Source organism: Talpa occidentalis, unplaced genomic scaffold, assembly GCF_014898055.3.
Source record: "Talpa occidentalis isolate TD23 unplaced genomic scaffold, MPIMG_talOcc4v2.1 talOcc4.15, whole genome shotgun sequence".
Lineage (NCBI taxonomy): Eukaryota > Metazoa > Chordata > Mammalia > Eulipotyphla > Talpidae > Talpa > Talpa occidentalis.
In genome coordinates, this window is record NW_023601543.1 from 392,291 (window position 1) to 410,226 (window position 17,936).

Here is a 17,936-nt window from a genome sequence, read left to right on the forward strand (position 1 = left end):
CATTTGCCACAAAAATATTACTTTTTATTGAGATAAATTGACAGCATTATATTAGTTTCAGATGCACAACAATATTCTGAATAGGACGCTTACACGGCAAGGTGATCACCGCGGCACAGCCGAGTAACTGTGGTAGCACAGAATCCTGCGCTGGTTTCTCATCACAGGAGAGTTTTAAGACTCAGTTTCAAACCAAAGCCTATAGACGGGATATGCTGTTTTCTTTTCTTCCCCACCACCAGCCCTTACCCCTGACCCTTCCTCCTCTCCCCCGACCCCCACAAGCTCACTTCATTCACTAGCTGTTATGAGACCTTCGCTCTGCTGAATCATCTGCTGAGTCAATGTCTAATATTTGTCTTTGTTGTTGTGACTTGCCTTACTGTGCACCATTCCCCTGAAATCGCTCCACTTGTTGCAAACGGCAGCATTTCCTCTTCCCTTGCGGCTGAGGAGAGTCCCACCGCCGGCTGTCCCACCTCCTCTTAGCCCAACACATGTTCGGCGTGGGGCCTGCTGCCAGGCCCTGCTCACGCACATCGTGCCGCAGGAAACACGTCGGTGCAGGTCTGTGTTGGTGGCTTCAGGCTCTGGCTAGATGTCCAAGACTGGGATCACGGGTCCTGTGCTACTGCCATCTTTAGTTTTTAAGGTTAACCCAGATGGCCTTCCAGAATGTCTGCACCAGTTTATACTCCACTAGCAGAGCAGGAGCGCTCCTCCGTACCCTCTGCCACCTGCATGGTCACAGGTGGGCAGGCGAGTGCTCAACAGGATGTCTTGTTAATCTACTTAAATTTCCTACCACGGTGTAAAAGCTTTTTAACTTGAGGTCATCCCAACTGTTTGTTTTTGCTTTTACTTCCCTTGCCATAGGATCGAGTCTCCATAAGCATCTATCACTGGTGCCATAGAACGAGTCATTAACTTTTCTTTTATATCTTTTATTGTTGGAGATTTTAAATCTAAATCTTGAATCCACTGGGAATTTATTCTTGTGCATGAAATTAGAGACAGTGATCCCACCTCATTCTTTTTTACATGTGGCTGTCCAGTTTTCCCAGCATTATTTATTCAGTAGCTTCTCTTTTCCCATTACATGATTGTGGCTCCTTTATCATGAATTGGTATTGCTACATACATGGATTTACTTCTGGATTTTCAATTTTGTTCCACTGACCCATATATCTACTTTTCTACCAGTATCATATTGGTTTTTTGTTTGTTTTTTTTAAATAGAGGCATGTTTTATTTATTTATTTGTTTGTTTGTTTGTTTGTTTGTTTGTTTGTTTGTTTTGTGTATACAAGCACGGGGTACAGTCAGAAGCGCAGCAGGGTGAGAGCATTCACCAGAGCCAGAGCAGGGAGCAGAGCAGGCAGAAGGACCGAAGGACACTGCTGAGGGGAGCAGCGGGCGGCAGGAGAGGTCTGCGCGCCTTGTGGGACCCTCCTCCGGTGGCCGGGGAGCAGCTGGGGATGGAACTGGCGCCGCAGAGGCCGCGGGCAGCTTTGCAACCCAGCGCTCAACTGCTGCGCCACGGGGGAGGCCCCCAGTATCATATTGTTTTAATAACTGTTGCTTTATAGCGTAGTTCAAAGTCAGGTAGTGTGATGCCTCTGTTACTCTCCTTTTTTCTCAGAATTGTCTTTGCTATTCAAGATCTTTTATAGTTTCATATAAATTTCACTATTTTTGTTCAATTTATTTGAAGAATATCGTGGGTAGTTTGATGGAAATTGTGTTAAATTAATATATTGCTTTAGGTAGAACAGTCATTTTGATTATATTGAAATATAGCACGGGCTATATTTCTGTCTCTTTAGATAGCTATCCAAGTCCTTTAATAACATCTTGTAGTTCTCATTGTGTAGATCCTTCACCTTCTTGGTTAAGTTGATTCCAAGGCTTTTCATTCTTTTTGAAGTGATAGTGAATGGATTTATTTTCTTAAGTTTTTGTTGTTCTCATTCATTTTTTATATATTAAAAAGCTGCGGATTCTTTTATGTTGATTTTGTCACTTGGCACTTTGCTACATTCATCTCGTTTCTAGTAGCTTTTGGGTGGAGTCCTTAGGATTTTCTATATATAATATCATGTCTTCTGCAACCGGTGATAGTTTCTCTTCTTCTTTTCCAACTTGGGTTCCCTCTATTTCCTGTTGTTGTTGTCTGATTGCTGTAGCTAAAATCTCTGACACTAAGTTAAACAGAAGTGGTGACAGTGGACACCCTTGCCTTGTTCTTGATCTTAAAGGGAAAGTTTTCAGTTTTTCACCATTAAGTATTATATTGGCTGTTGCTTTGTAAAGATGGTGTTTATTATATCGAGGTAGGTTCCTTCTATTCCCACCTGGTTTGGAGTTTTTATCATAAATGGTGCTGAATCTTACCAAATGCTTTCTCTGCATTTATCAATATTACCATATGATTTTTATCTTTACTTTTGTTGATACGATATAATACTTTCATTGACTTACATTTATTAAACCATCCTTGCTCCTCTGGGATAAATTACACTTGATCATGGTGTAGAATCTTTTTGACATGCTGTTGAATTTGACGTGTTGGTACTTTGTTGGAAGATTTTTGTGTCGATGTCCATCAGGGATATTGGTCTGTAATTTTCATTTCTTGTGTTGTCTCTCTCTGGTTTTCTATTAAAGTAACGTTGGCATTATAAAATGTATTAGGGAGTTTTCCCTCTTCTTGGATTTTTATAAATAATTTGAGCAAGATGGGTATAGGTTCTTCTTTAAAGGTTTGATAGAAATTCATTTGTAAAGCTTTCTGGCCCTGGGCTTTTGTTTTGGGGGAGATTTTTTTTTTTTTTCCTGCTTCAGTTTCCGTGCTTGTGATTAGTTTTTTTTAACTCTTCTGTTCCTTCCTGGCTTAGTCTTGGTAAATTATTTTGATCTAGAAATTGGTGGATTTCTTCAAGATTGTAGAATTTATTGGTGTATAATTATTCATAATAATCTTGTATTTCCATGCTGTCTGTGGTAATTTTTCCTGTTTCATTTCTGATTCTTTTTATTAATGTTTTCTCTCTTATTTGTTAGCCTAGTACAGGTTTATCTATTTTGTTTGACTATTTGTAGAAAAGAACCAACTCTTTGTTTCATTGATTTCTTTGTATCACCTTTTTGATTTTTACTTCATTTATTTCTGCTGTTACTTTCATTATTTCCTTCCTTATGCTGACTTTAGGTCTTGTTTGTTCCTCTTTTTCAAGTTGCTCTAAGTGTAGTATTAGATTGTTTATTTGGAATTATTCTTTTTTTTAAAAGATTTATTTTTATTTATGCATATAAGAACTGGGGTCTAGGCAAGAGGTGCGGGGTGGGGCGGGGGCGGGTAGGGGGGTGGGGTGAGAGGATTCAACAGAGACAGAGTGGGGAGCAGAACAGGCAGATCCACTGAAATCCACTGCTGAGGGGAGCAGCGGGTGAGACAAGAGAGGTCTGCTTGTGGGTCAGCTACCTGGCAGGGGATTGAACTCAGACCGCAGTGGCTGGCGATAGCTTGATAGCACTGAGACTTTAACCCCTGCTCCGCCAGGGAAGCCCCTATTCTTGTTTCTTAATGTGAACCTGTTCTACAATTATCTTCCCACTTAAGACTGCTCTTGCTGCATCCCACACATTCTGGTAACTGGTATCCTTGTTTTTGTTAGTCTCAGGTATTATTGATTCCGCAATATTAATGACCCTTAACTAGTGGTCTGTATGATCATTAGCCAGGTATCCAATGGAACAATTAGGCAGTTATCCATCAATGTTGGATATTAATAATTATAATTGAAATAACTAATTAATATATTGTGCCCTATGTTGTAGTTTCCCGGTAGCATGCAGCCTGAGGCATAGTGAATAATGGTCTGAGTGTAAGATTGAATGGAGGAAATGATTCATTTGTTATCCAGCTTTTTTCTTGTAGAAGTAGTCATGTGTTTACCAGGCAAAGGTTGATAGCATTTTTATTTTGATGATGCAGTCTCATGGTCTAGATTATTTTGATACTGATTAACAGGATAAGCTGACTCTGGACATATCCTGACAACCTCTGCCAAGGTTTGAAATAAACATCTGGGAAATTCAGTTTTCTATTATCTATTCCTGCAGCTGCTCAACTTCCAGTAAGTGTCAGGGAATATAACAGGTTTACTGATTGATTACAGATAAAATGTGAAAGAACAGTTCATGTCAAGGACATTGTTGCCAAACAAATTTGGCAAGATGTGTATGTCAAATCCCAAGGGAAATACACAAACAAAACCCCCCACAACAGTCAGTAAAACCCATGAGCCCTGGAACATTTTGTCACTTACTGTGCAGATTACCCTGAAGCTGAGACAGGCAAATAAATCATGTCTGTGCTGCAGCACAAAGCAGTCTCTCTACTGGGGCTGGTGTCGAGGCTCCTCTGAAAGAGATGCACACAGCAGGTGGTGCTGATGCCCTTGGGAGTGTCTGCATTGTCCCTTCGACCAGGGGCCCACTCTGATCCTCAGCCCTCTTGATTTGCGCTTCTGTGCCTTCTGTTTGTCCGTCTTGTTTCTCGGGCCTCTGGTGTTTCTGTCTTCCCACAGAGGGAGAAAAAAAATGTGTTTCTGGGCACCCTTGGTCCAATGAGGCCTAAGAAACAGCTGTTGCACATCTAGTTCTATGTCTTTTAAAACCTCCTTTTCTAGGAATACTACCAAATATGTTCTACGAAGCCAACATTACACTAACACCAAAACCAAAGACAGCACAAAAAAAGAAAATTACAGGCCAATCTCCTTAATGAACACTGATGCAAAAATCCTCAACAAAATCCTTGCCAACAGAATACAACAATGCATCAAAGGGATAATACACCACGATCAAGTGGGATTCATCCCAGGGGCACAAGGATGGTTCAACATATGAAAATTGATCAGTGTAATCCAACACATCAACAAAAAGAAAAATAAAAACCATATGATCGTATCAATAGATGCTGAGAAAGCATTTGACAAAGTCCAACATCCATTTATGATGAAGGCTCTTGAAATTCTCAAGATAGAAGGAACATACCTTAACATGATAAAAGCCATATACGACAAACCCACTGCCAATATTATTTTCAATGGCGAAAAGCTGAAGGCCTTTCCTTTAAGATCAGGAACAAGACAAGGAGGTCCTCTCTCACCACTGCTCTTCACTATAATACTGGAGGTCCTAGCCAGGGCAGTAAGACAAGAGAAAGACATACAAGGAATCCAAATAGGGAAAGAAGAAGTCAAACTATCACTATTTGCAGATGATATGATAATATACATAGAGAACCCTGAAAACTCCACAGAAAAACTACTCGAAATAATCAACCAGTTCAGTAAAGTAGCAGGATACAAAATCAACACCCCAAAATCAGTAGCCTTCCTATACACAATCAATCTGAAGAAGAAGGAATCAAGAAAACCATCCCTTTTATAATTGAAACAAAAAAATCAAATACTTGGTAATAAACCTAACAAAAGAGGTGAAAGACCTATACAAAGACAATTATAAAACACTGTTAAAAGAAATAGAAGAGGGCCTCCCCAGTGGCGCAGCGGTTGAGCGCTGGGTTGCCAAGCTGCCCGCAGCCTCTGTGGCGCCGGTTTGATCCCCGGCTGCTCCCCGGCCACCAGAGGAGGGTCCCACATGGCGCGCAGACCCCTCCTGCCGCCCGCTGCTCCCCTCAGCAGTGTACTTCGGTCCTTCTGCCTGCTCTGCTCCCCGCTCTGGCTCTGGTGAATTCTCTCACCCTCCCGCGCTTCTGACTGTACCCAGTGCATGTATAAACAAACAAACAAACAAATAAATAAATAAAACATGCCTCTATTAAAGAAAAAAAAAAAAAAAAAAAAAAAGAAAAAGAAATAGAAGAAGACACAAAGAAATGGAAAGACATCCCCTGCTCATGGATTGGAAGAATTAACATTATCAAAATGTCCATCCTACCAAAAGCAATATACAGATTCAGTGCTATTCCAATAAAAATCTCAATGACATTCTTCAAAGAAATAGAACAAATACTGATGAAATTCATATGGAACCACAAAAAAACACAAATAGCCAAAGCCCTACTGATGAAAACAAAGGAGAAAGGAGGTATCACACTTCCAAACTGCAATTATTATGGCTACAAAGCCATAATAATTAAAACAGTTTGGTATTGGAACAAAAACAGACACACAGACAAATGGAACCGAATAGAGAGCCCAGAAATAAAACCACACTTATATGGACAACTGATCTTTGACAAAGGAGCAAAGAACACGCAATGGAACATGGACAGTTTGTTCAATAAATGGTGCTGGGAAAACTGGACCCCCACATGCAAAAAAATGAAAGTAGAACACTACCTCTCACTGTGCACGAAAATCAACTCAAAATGGGTAAGAGAACTGGACATAAGACCTGAAACCATAAAATATGTAGAAGAAAATATAGGTAAAACACTACAAGGCATACATCGCAATAACATATTTAAAGACTCATCACTCAAAGCAAAGAAAGTCAAGGAAAAGATAAACACCTGGGATTACATCAAACTGAAAAGCTTCTGCACAGCAAAAGAGACATTAAGCAAAACAGAGACACCCCAATGATTGGGAAAAAATCTTTGCACTCCATGCAACTGATAAGGGACTGATCACAAAGATATACAAAGAACTCACGACTCAACAAACAAAAACAAAATAAACAATCCAGTCAAGAAATGGGCAGAAGGGCCTCCCCGGTGGTGCAGCAGTTGAATGCTGGGTTGCAAATATGCCCGCGGCCTCTGCAGCGCGGGTTCGATCCCCGGCTGCGCCCCGGCCACCAGAGGAGGGTCCCACATGGCGCGCAGACCTCTCCTGCCACCCGCTGCTCCCCTCAGCAGTGTACTTCGGTCCTTCTGCCTGCTCTGCTCCCCGCTCTGGCTCCGGTGAGTTCTCGCACCCTCCCGCGCTTCTGACTGTACCCAGTGCTTGTATAAATAAATGAATAAAAATAAATAAATCTTTGGAAAAAAAAATGGGCAGAAGAACTTAAAAGACATTTCTCCAAAGAGGAAATGCAAATGGCCAACAGGCAGATGAAAAAATGTTCAACATCCCTTATAATCAGGGAAATGCAAATCAAAACCACATTGAGCGCCTCCCCTGGTGGCGCAGTGGTTGAGCGCTGGGCTGCAAAGCTGAACGCAGCCTCTCCAGTGCCAGTTCGATCCCCGGCTGCCAGCGAGGGTCCCACTTGGCATGCTGGACCTCTCCTGCTGCGCCCGCTGCTCCCCTCAGCAGTGTGTTTCGTCAGTTCTGCCTGTTCTCTTCCCTGCTCTGGCTCTGGTGAATTCTCTCACCCTCCCGCGCTTCTGACTGTGCCCAGTGCTTGCATAAATAAATAAATAAATAAGTAATTTTTTTTTTTAAAAAAACACATTGAGATACCACCTTACACCAGTGAGAATGGCACTTATCGAAAAAACAAGCAATGACAATGTTGGCGAGGATGTGGTGAAAAAGGAACTCTCCTGCACTGCTGGTGGGAGTGCAAACTGGTCCAACCACTATGGAAAGCTGGCTGGAGGTTCCTCAGTCTACTAAAAATGGAGCTATCATATGACCCGGCAATTCCAGGCCTAGGGATCTACCCAAGGACAAAAACACATTGATTCAAAAGACCACCTGTACCCCTATGTTTATTGCAGCACTATTTCCAATAGGTAAAACCTGGAAACAACCCAAATGTCCAAAAATAGATGACTGGGTCAGGAAGATGTGGTCCATATACACGATGGATATTACTCTGCAATCAAAAAAAGATACACTCATGTTATTTGCAGCAATGTGGATGGAGCTAGAAGGAATGATGCTCAGTGAAATAAGCCAGAAGGAAAAAGAAAAATATCGGATGGTCTCACTCATAGCAGGAATACAGGAGAACCAAATAAGACATCAGTGTAAAAAATAATAACAGCTCAAAAGACAACAAAGCAAAACAGACAATTATAAATCAGAGACATCCTGCAGGGGCGGAGGAGGGAGAGGGAGCGGAGGGAGGGAGGGAGGAGCGCAGGGGACTGAGGTGAGGGTGCACGGGTGCACTGGGGAAGGAGATTCTATGGGGACGACACCTGAGGGGGTGGGGGGAAGCAGATATTGTTTAAAAATGAACAACGATGTAAAAAAAAGAGAAAAGAAAAGAAAAGAAAACCTCCTTTTCTAAAAAAAGACAAAACTTGCAGGCAAAGCATAGATTGGAGACAGACCGCAGGGGAGGGGTGGGGGGGACAGTTCAGGGGTGGGGGGACCTTCATGGACACAGGCTCTAGCAGGTCTCCACCAGCACAGTCTTCACCAGAAGGTCATTTTGTCTTGTATTCCTGCAGCCACAGGAAGGGATAGATCTGAGTACATGCTGGCCACACGATAACAGCCTGTACTTGGTGACAGTCACAGATGACGCTCAAGGAGCCTGTAGCTTTGCACAGTCTTGTTTGGCTCATGTTTGAGATTTTCGGGTGGATCTTTTCCCATCACCCTCTTGTGCCAGAAGGGACAAGGGCAGCCACCCCACCGTGAGGCCTGGGCATGGCCATCTACAGCAGGGACTCACGCACAGCTGGCTCCAGCTCCTTGTTACCAATAGAGGCGGCGGGATGGGTACGTTTCTTCAGGCTGCTTTTCAGAGTCAGTTCAGAGAAGAGTCCAGCAGAAGGAATGCCTTCCACTTTCTCCATGCAGGTCTGCTCCTGCAGCGCCAGGGCCTTCTCCCGGCAGCTCCGTGCTCGCCTACAAGAAGACTGTGTTTGTGGAGTTCACGGATCACCTGTTCAGCAGAGCCAAGCCCAGGCCTCCCTGGATGGGTAATGGACACTGCTGGCTGCTTGTCTGGTTCCCAGCGGGGCCTCCCCGTCCTGGGGCTGCTGCTGGCCGCCCTCACCGTGCCCCTGGGGGCTGCACGGCTTTTTGCTGGGTTTGCCTTTTCTGCTGCTCCTCTGGGTGTTACACTCCCTGGGTTTTCGATCTGGTTCATCCTGCTCCCTCTGTCCATCTACTTCCCAGCTGATCCCATCCAGTCTCATAACCTAAAATACCATGTATGCGCCAGTCACACCCACGTTTATGCAGTCAGCTCAGCAGGCTCAGGTGTCAAAGGAGCAGGCCATGAGCCGTTGACAGGAGCGATTGCAGGAGCAATTTCCTGCCTCGGAGCCATCACTGAGCTTTCTTTGCGAGAAGCCTCCCCAGAGCACGCAGAAGCACTCGCTTGGGTCGTGGTTCCACACTTCTGAGCCCTCCTGTCAAGCCTAGTGAGGGAGGCCAGAAGTTCCGGGGACGAGAGTTGTCTCGAAAGACCCCAGAGAGGGCTTCCCGCCAGGGCTAAGTGACCCCAGCAGAGACGGTCTGCCAGCAGCAGAAACAGAGGCGAGCTCTGGAGACAGCAAGGTGGGCTGCAGTGTCCCGGTATTGGTACCGAGAGTGTCCAAAGAGCTCGTAAGTAAGGGCCCCAGGAAAGGGAGAAGTCACGTGAGCACACCCCCACCCCCACCCCCGCGTTGTCAGAGGCCCGGGGCGGAGGGACCTAGATTGCAGGGACGTCAAAAGTTCGACGTCCGACTGGACAGGAGTCAGTAGGGTCGAGAAATGGCAGTTCCTTCACGGAGGTTGCTGGAAAGATCTGAGGTTCTTCAAAGGGCAAGAAAAGGAAATTGCACACAAACGAGGAGAAATGAAGCCATTTCTAGTTCATTCAATAAACCCCTGTCCACACCTGATGCGCGCTCGCTCTCTCTCTCTCTCTCTCTCTCTCTCTCTCTCTCTCTCTCTCTCTCTCTCGGAGCCTTCATTTTCTTTTCAATTCCCCAAGTCGTGGCCCGAGTCCGAGTCCTGAGTCCTCTCTACTTATCTTCTACCCGCAACGTCCAGCCCATCGCCACGTCTGTTGGCTCTTCCTCGGAGGCAGGCCGCGAGTCTGCGGCTTCTTGCAAGTTCCCAACCCACCCAAGCGGCCGTAGCTGCACAGGTCCCGCGTGTGACGCTCCGGGCGGCCGCTGCGGCCTGGCTGTGCACGACCCGCCGGCCCATCCCCCTGCACCTGAGCGTGGGGGGGCGCCACGCCGTGCGCCGTCGTCTTCTGCTTGCCGGTCCTAGCCGATCTGCGCAGCTCTTGCTTCTTTCTCATTACTCACGTCTCTGCTCCAGTGCTGCCTCCTGCCTCGTCAGCTCTAGCGCAGCGCCATCTTCTACGGCGTTTACAGCAACCCGAGGTCTTGCTGTTTGCCTTCATGTCCCATGTCCGTGAATCCGCTCCCACCATCCTGCAGCTCAGGGCCCAGGGCAGTTCCTTGGCAACACTACGGGCTTAGCTATTCAATGAGTGAATGCGTTGCATGAATTGCCAGAAACCTGTCCCTTTGGGGGACACCCCGCTCCCGCAGGTCTGCTGGGTCCAACCATCCAGGCTGAGGTTTCTGACACAGTGGTCGTCACACTTAAGAACATGGCTTCTCACCCTGTCAGTCTGCACGCTGTGGGGCTGTCCTACTGGAAAGCTTCTGAAGGTGAGTCAAACGCCCTCCTGTTGTTCTCTCATCCTGGAGATAGCAGGGCACACTGTGCATGCAGGGTTCCAGCGCTGTGTCTGCAGTTACATCTCTCCTCTTCTCCACAACTTACCAAGGGATAATAATAGTAACAATAACGACTGGCATGTGTTCAGTATGAGGTCATAAGCTTGTGTAACTGGAAAGTTCCATGCAGTCAGTCAGGCCCGATTGGACCCAAGGAATCCAGTGATGCCCCCACCCTCTAACTGAACACCATAGCTGTCCCCAGCACGACTAGAACGTGAACATCTCAAGACAGAGGCAGTGTCCGTTTTTTTATTTTGAATCCTAGCGAGTGATCTGGCCCCTAGCTGGTAGTGAATGCTCAGCCAGAAGTGGGATCCAGTAGGCAGCAGTTACCCTACAAGTAGACGTACCCTCATACCCCCGCCCCCAGGAGTTGCTTCTTCAAGTGCAACCTGCCACAGTGGTTGGCGAGCAGCTGATCCAAGAATCCAGCCTCCCTGGTGACAGTTGAATGGACCAGAGGCGGTTGCCCTACCTGAGCCAGGTCTAGGAAAGGAATTCCTTCCTACAGGGTTAAGCATGTGAGAAAGGCCCCACTCTAACCATGTCAGCCTGCAGTTTGGGGACGAGAGCCACGTATGGCAAAGCCAGGATCCACTACTCCATGGATTCCTCGTGGCCCCTTAATATTTGTGTGACTCCTGCAGCGACGCCCACCCCAAACAGCTAGCGACATGGCCAACACAGAGCCCAGCCCTGGCTCTCTTACGCCCACATGTAATTGGAGCATGAAATCCGGGAAGTTTTTCCAAAGATTGGTGCAGAAAATGTTGGTGAGAGAGCAAACTTTCACAGCCCCAACTCTGAGAGCCGTCAGAACAGCAAGCACTGGAGCCTTCCTTTCAGGCCCCGCAGCGGCCTCCCTTGCGAACCCCGAGTGGAACCCAACATAGTAGCCGGGAGCCCTGGTGGCCACTGAGCTGGACCATTTCTTTTCACGTTTCTACTGGCATCACTCCAGCGCCTCATTTCATACCTGCTGGCCTGGGTTTCCTCAGTCGGCGGAAAGCCAGGTCCAGTCCTGCCCACAAGGGAAGAATTCTGGGCTGGGCCACTTACACTGGAGTCCTCAGCACTCAGCACACAACACAGCACTCCGGTCAGGGAAGGGCCTAGGAAGGGTCACTTCCCGCACCGCAGCGCAGGCAGTCAGAGTGCCTGACCTCTTGTGGCGTGTGACTTCCTCCTTGCAGACCTAGGGGAGACCTTTCCGGGAAGCGTTGTCATTTCAGTGCAAGTTTAATTAGGCGCCCTGTTCGCCCTTGGGTGTCAGGCCACAGAGCCTAAAAATCCCACTTCCTCCACCTCCCTGAGCCCAGAAACCTTCAGCAATCAGAGAATCTGGGCCCAAGGACATCCCAACCTCTGCTGAGTTGAACTGACCTGAGTCAGGTAAGAAGACGCAAGCGCAGAGTCCGCTCTCAGCGCGTGTTTGCCTCTGTCCCCCACCCCGCCGGCGCCTGCGCCTCTCCCCACTAGAGCTGCGGATTCGCGCTGCTCCAGATTAACTTGCAGAAAGACCGTCTCTTGTGTAGTCTCCTGGTGTCACTGAGCTCGAGAACAATGTGTAGGGAAAGGCCCATTTTATTCCTCCTTGTTCTAGGGGCTGAATATGAGGATCAGACCAGCCCGAAGGAGAAGGAGGACGACAAGGTGGCCCCTGGACAAAGCCATACCTATGTCTGGCGGGTCCCGAAGGAGGGCGGCCCAGTGGCCTCCGACCCACCCTGTCTCACCTACTCGTATCTCTCTCACGTGGACCTGGTAAAAGACTTGAACTCGGGCCTCATGGGAGCCCTGCTGGTGTGTAAAGCAGGTGAGTGAGACAAGGTGAGGATGGCGGCGCTTCCTCCTCGTTGCTGCATCACTCGTTGTTCACCTGCACTTTCATGGTGAAATCAGCCCTTTTTGGTTCCAGTTATCTATTACTGCTTCCCCCACAATGTAGCAGTTTTCAAGGGCAACAGTCACTGACTGTTTCCCGGGGTCTCTCGTGACATTGAGTCAAATGCTGCCGGGAGCGCTGTCCTTTGAGGGTGACAGTGCCATGAGCCGCCTGCTCGTGGGAGATTCAAGGGGCTGGGCTCTCTGCATCTTTTAATGCATTTTTAAAAAGCCACAAAACTTTTAGGAACCAGCAGAGAATCTTCATGGCCTCAGGTTATTAGAAGACACCAAAAATCCATTAGATTCATACAAAAGAAAAATGTTAAATTTGGCCTCATTGAATTATTTTGCTTTGTAAAAAACATTTTTGAAAACACTGGTAAGAGACTGAAAAAATACAGCCAGTGAAAAGCTATAGACCGGGAGAAACAGCTGCCAAGCTCCAACGTGGCAAGGGACATGTCCGCAATAAAGTTTTGTGGCTTTTCATTATACATCGAAAGTTTTATAAAGGTCAATTTCACTATTTGATAATTTTTTAAATAAAATAAAAAGAATTAAAATTTTTGAGACAGCTTTACCTGAATGTCACATTTGTATGGGTGAGGAGTTCCAAAATATTCGTGAAGCTTGGTGTCTCCAAATTTTTTAAGCCAGCTTCCGATCAAGACGGTACACTTGGCAACTTTTTCATCTGCCATCTCAAACTTGACCCCTGCTGAAAACCATCAGCGAAGACGGTGAGCACAGAGAGCTGGACAGGCAGAGCCACGCTGAAAAGTCAGGTCCGTATCCCTGTGGCCCAGAAGCCAGGTACGCAGAGGCACGGACTGGCGGGAAGCCCCCATGACAGTCAGGCTACTTGTTCGGTGGTGGCCGTGGGCAGTGTCTCCCCCAAATTCCGTTCTAGTGCTTTCTAGCAAGAGAACAGTGATCACCACACCCTTAGCTGCAGCAACCAGAGAGCAGCAGCATAAAGCTCAGATTTAGTGGTGTGAGGGAAAGAGCCAGGTGAGGAGGATTAACTTAACCAAGAAAGGAAACTAGAGGGGCCTCCCTGGTGGCGCAGGGATTAGTCTCAGCTCTCAGCTGTTGCCAGCCACTGCGGCCTCAGTCCATCCCCGGCCAGGGAGCTGACCCACATGGCGTGGCAGACCTCTCCCTTCTCCCCGCTGCTCCCCTCAGTGGTGGATTTCAGTTGGTCCGTCAGTTCTGCTCCCCACTCTGTCTCTGGGGAGTCCTCTCACCCCCCACACCTCTGGCCTGTACCCCAGTTCTTGTATGCATAAATAAATGTTTATAAAAAAAAGAAAGAAAGGAAACAAGTTAATACAGGTCTTGGGGGAGGGTGAAGAATGTTGAAGAGGTTGTGCGAAGGGAGAGGCACGCACACGCGGTGGGGCTGGCAAGGACCCCTCTCCCTGGAAAGCCAAAGTTAACATGGGTTGCGCTGAGACGCCACCCTCTGAGCTCGGGCCCTGTATCTGTGTCCTGCAAAGCCTGACGCGCACACGCATTTCGTCACCTCCTTAGTCCAGGCGACAACGTCAGCAGAGCGGGGCGTGACACTCACAGCTGTCCGCATGGCCATATGCGAGCTTCTTTTCAGGTGTGGACACAGCTGGCTGCTGTGGGCAACTGGCACTGCGCTCATAGCTTTTTGTTTTGTTTGTTTACAATCGCAGCAGTTTAAAAAAACGCTAGCAGAGGAGGACATGCTCCGTAGTGATTGCCTCTGTTGCGCGTTTTGCAGGTGCAGTGTGAGTGGCCTTGTCACTTTTCTATTTGTTCTGGACACGTACGACATATCATTAAACGGACTCATATTTTGTACATCTTTTTAATTTTGTGGTTCTAGTAATTCATGTTTAATTCTGTTTTCCAGAAGTAGGAGTGTGCCACAACCATGACTTAAAAAAAGCCCTTGACCCCAGATAGTTCTAGAAGCGCTGGTACCGGGGACCCACACAGAGCAGAGCAGGGGGGCCAAGGGGTCTGTGGCTGCGGACTCCTGAGTGGATGGGGCGATGTCTCCCCCTGCAGCCATTCCCTCCGACAGCATCTTCACAGATGTAAATGCTCCCACGTCTTTTTCAGGAACTCTGGCCCAAGACAGCACACAGACCCGCAACGAATTCGTGCTGCTTTTTGCTGTATTTGCTGAAGGTTAGTGAACAGGCCCCTGAAATAAACCGTTTAATCTGGTCCTTGAGGAGCCTGTGACCGTGCAGGGGCGGGATCAAGAGGGCCTGTGGGCGACACCGCGGCCCAGGAATGAAGGAGCCACAGGGGGGAGCAAAGTCTAAGAACAAAATGCCGCCTCAGTCCCATCGGCAGCTCAGGGGCAGAACGCAGGCAGCTGGCGACAGGCGTCCTTCGTCACCAAAGCTGCTCAAAACGTTGCTGACACTTGGTCCATTCGGTGCACCACATAGTCACAGGACACGCAGGGAGTGACCCGCCATCTTGGGGGCTGTGTTTGGGGGAGATGCTTGCGCCCTCCCACCGGCCGCGCCCGCTGCCCGCCGCTCCAGCCCTCGCTCTCAGCGACTTTGAGGTGTTGTCTGATCTGTGCACAGCTGCGGGAGCCTTAGACATCACATCAAGGCAAATACCAACAAGACGCCCAATCCTGTCCCCACGGCGCCCCTCTTCCTGCCTCCTGGCCAGGCCCGGCGCCCAGACTACTTTCTCTTTCACCCAAACACAGTCCTTCCTGCCTCCACACCTTTGCTTATGCTGTTGCTGCTTCCTGGAAAGCCTCCCTGACTCCCCCTTCGCACCAAGTGAATCCTCCTCCTCCTCCACACTTCTGCTCCCCTCCCTCCCTCCTCCCCTGGGCCTCTCATGGCTTCCCTGAGTCCTTATCTTCTTTGGCCTCACACCCTTCTCCTTTCAAGCCTAGCCGAGTTCCTTCTCCCCTCTGCTCCCACAATGCCCTGCTGGCGGCTTCTTTCCATCCCTCTTCACTCAAGGGTAGGTTTCAGCTTTTCTGTCTGGGGAAGCTCATTGTGAGCAGAGGCTGTGTCTTCCTGTCTGGCATGCATGCTAGCCCCCAACTCCACCGCTGGACAGAGGACCAGTGAGAAGTCAGGTGGACTTGGGGTTCCTGAGGCGGGAGCTTGCCAAGGCACCTCAGGGAGGACTCGGGAAGTTTTCACACCGCCCCTTCCTGCCGATTCCACCTGCTGCCAGTGGGCTCCTGGCCAGCCACTGTCAGGGACAACATAGGGACAGAGAAGCAGCCGGGGCAACAATGTCTGCCCTGTGGAAACCATCCCCTCCCTTTGGCTGACCTCACGGTCCGCCGAGGGCACAGGCAACTGGTGGGTCCGTATTTGCCTCTCCCCAGGGAAAAGCTGGTACTCGGACACAGATGAGCTGCTGTCGCAGGCGCCCGAAATGCACACCATCAACGGCTACGCCAACAGGTCTCTGCCAGGTATGTGCAGGGTTCTGCATGCGTCACAAAGCGGGATGCTGGGGGGCTGACTCCTCCAGAGCGGGCCACGTTCACAGAGCCCACAGAGGTCTTTCCTGTGGCATAAATATAAGTGGGCAACTGGACAAGCAGAGATAAGCAACAAGAAAAGGAGGCTGTGCCTAAACAGAAGAGCTCTAACTACTATTTTCATAAATATTCAAGGCGCCATTGCATCAATAAAGTACCAATTGGATTGTATGACACAGAAGCAGAAAAGAATGTGCTCGAAAAAATCTACTTTGACTATGTCAAAGTAGAAACTCAGTAGAAGGTAGAATAGAGAAACATTTCCCAGCATGCAGAAGAAAAGGAGATGGAGGGTATATCTTACAAACAGATTTTAAAACTCAAAGAAGTCATAGAAGTATTAAGAATTAGATTTATGTCCCAATGAAACTTGTCCAGCAGGATAAATAAATAAAGAAGGTCCTCACACAAAATCACAGTTGGAGCGTCTCAGAGAACAAGAGAGATCATTTACATTTTCCCTGGGGGAACAGGTCACACACAAAACCCTGCAAATTAGAGGCAGTATTAAGGAGCAACACCTGAAACAGTCCCAGGACAACTTACTTCCCAGTAATTCGAAACCACCGTGAGTACTCTTAGAACTCAAGTCCCCTTCGAAACACACGCACGCCCCCGCCCTGTGGGATGGAGGCCACCAAGGGGCCTTAGGCCAGAGGAACTGGGTCTCACGTGCGGCGCCCACGGCTCAGAGCGAAGAAGCCGCTTCTGTGGTCGACACCGCGGTGGCAGGGATGGCCCACCGTGCCCGACGGGGCTGCCGTGCGGTCCCAACCCAGGCCGTTTGGGTTCAAATCTCGGCACACCCGTCTCGTCTCCTCCAAGAGGCGGATGGTCACACCTCCGTTCCCGGGGCTGCCGCGAGGAGTGGACGAGTAACACTTGCACGGTGCCTCTGCAGGCTTGCCAGGGCCAGCGCTCAGCGCGCACCATGAACAACCACGACCCGTGGTTGCTGCTGAAGCGGGTGCGAGGCGGGCCGTGGGGACAGGTCTCGCTCTCATGACCGCACGCGGGGGCTGAAGGCGGGAGCTCCCCGGGCCGACGAGGTTGTGGGGGTCCCAACACGCCTTGGGACGAGCGTGGCCGCAGGTCGCCAGGCGAGGACTCGGAGCGGGGACTGCCGGAGTCTGCGTTTGCTGGACAGAGGAGGAGCGAGAAGAGGGGATGGTAGGGGCGTCCGAGCAAGGGGCATGAAGCCCTGAGGCCAAGGCAGCAGCGAGTCTGGAGGAGTCCGTACTCATGAAGCCGCCACACCGGGGAGCTCGGCGGGAGCCCTTGCTTGACAGAAGCCCTGGCACGGGGAGCGCCCACGTCTGCAAAGGAACTGCATCGTCAGGGTCCTCGAAAGCACCTTGTGAGTCCTGTCCCCACTTGCCGCCCTGTCCTGCCCCTCTGCAGGTCTGATCGGCTGTCACAGGAGGCCGGTGTACTGGCATGTGATCGCGATGGGCACCACCCCCGAAGTGCACTCGATTTTCCTCGAAGGGCACACATTCCTTGTGAGGAACCATCGCCAGGCCTCCCTGGAGATCTCGCCGGTCACCTTCGTTACCGCGCAGACCCTTCTGATGGACCTCGGCCGGTTCCTGCTGTTCTGTCACATCTCTTCGCACCAGCACGGTAATAGGGGCGGGTGGAACTCGCTAGACGCCCCAGCTCCGCTTTGGAGGGACTTACTCGCCACTCCCCAGCGGAGGGCCACGCCAGGCCACAGCCGAGACTTCCGCAGAGTAGAGCTTTGACCTTGAGTGTGTTGGTGCTTCTGGGGGGGTGCCCGAGTGCCTCTGATGGAGGGAGCCCGGCTTAGGGAGGAAGGAGGTGGCAACACGAGGAGGGACTGCAGGTCACAGCTGAAGAGCGGTTCTGGGAACACCAGAGAGGCGGGGAGGGCGGCCCGGCCTGCGC

General features: G+C 49.2%; 1 protein-coding gene across 1 annotated transcript in view; it reads left to right on the forward strand.

Annotated features, from left to right (window-relative positions):
- Positions 1–17,936, forward strand: part of F8 (coagulation factor VIII) — a 55,470-nt gene that overhangs the window by 1,854 nt on the left and 35,680 nt on the right. The window contains 6 exon segments of the mRNA XM_037512766.2: positions 8,739–8,860; positions 10,436–10,558; positions 12,234–12,446; positions 14,615–14,683; positions 15,870–15,959; positions 17,430–17,651. Coding sequence (XP_037368663.2) covers positions 8,739–8,860; positions 10,436–10,558; positions 12,234–12,446; positions 14,615–14,683; positions 15,870–15,959; positions 17,430–17,651 — 839 coding nt within the window.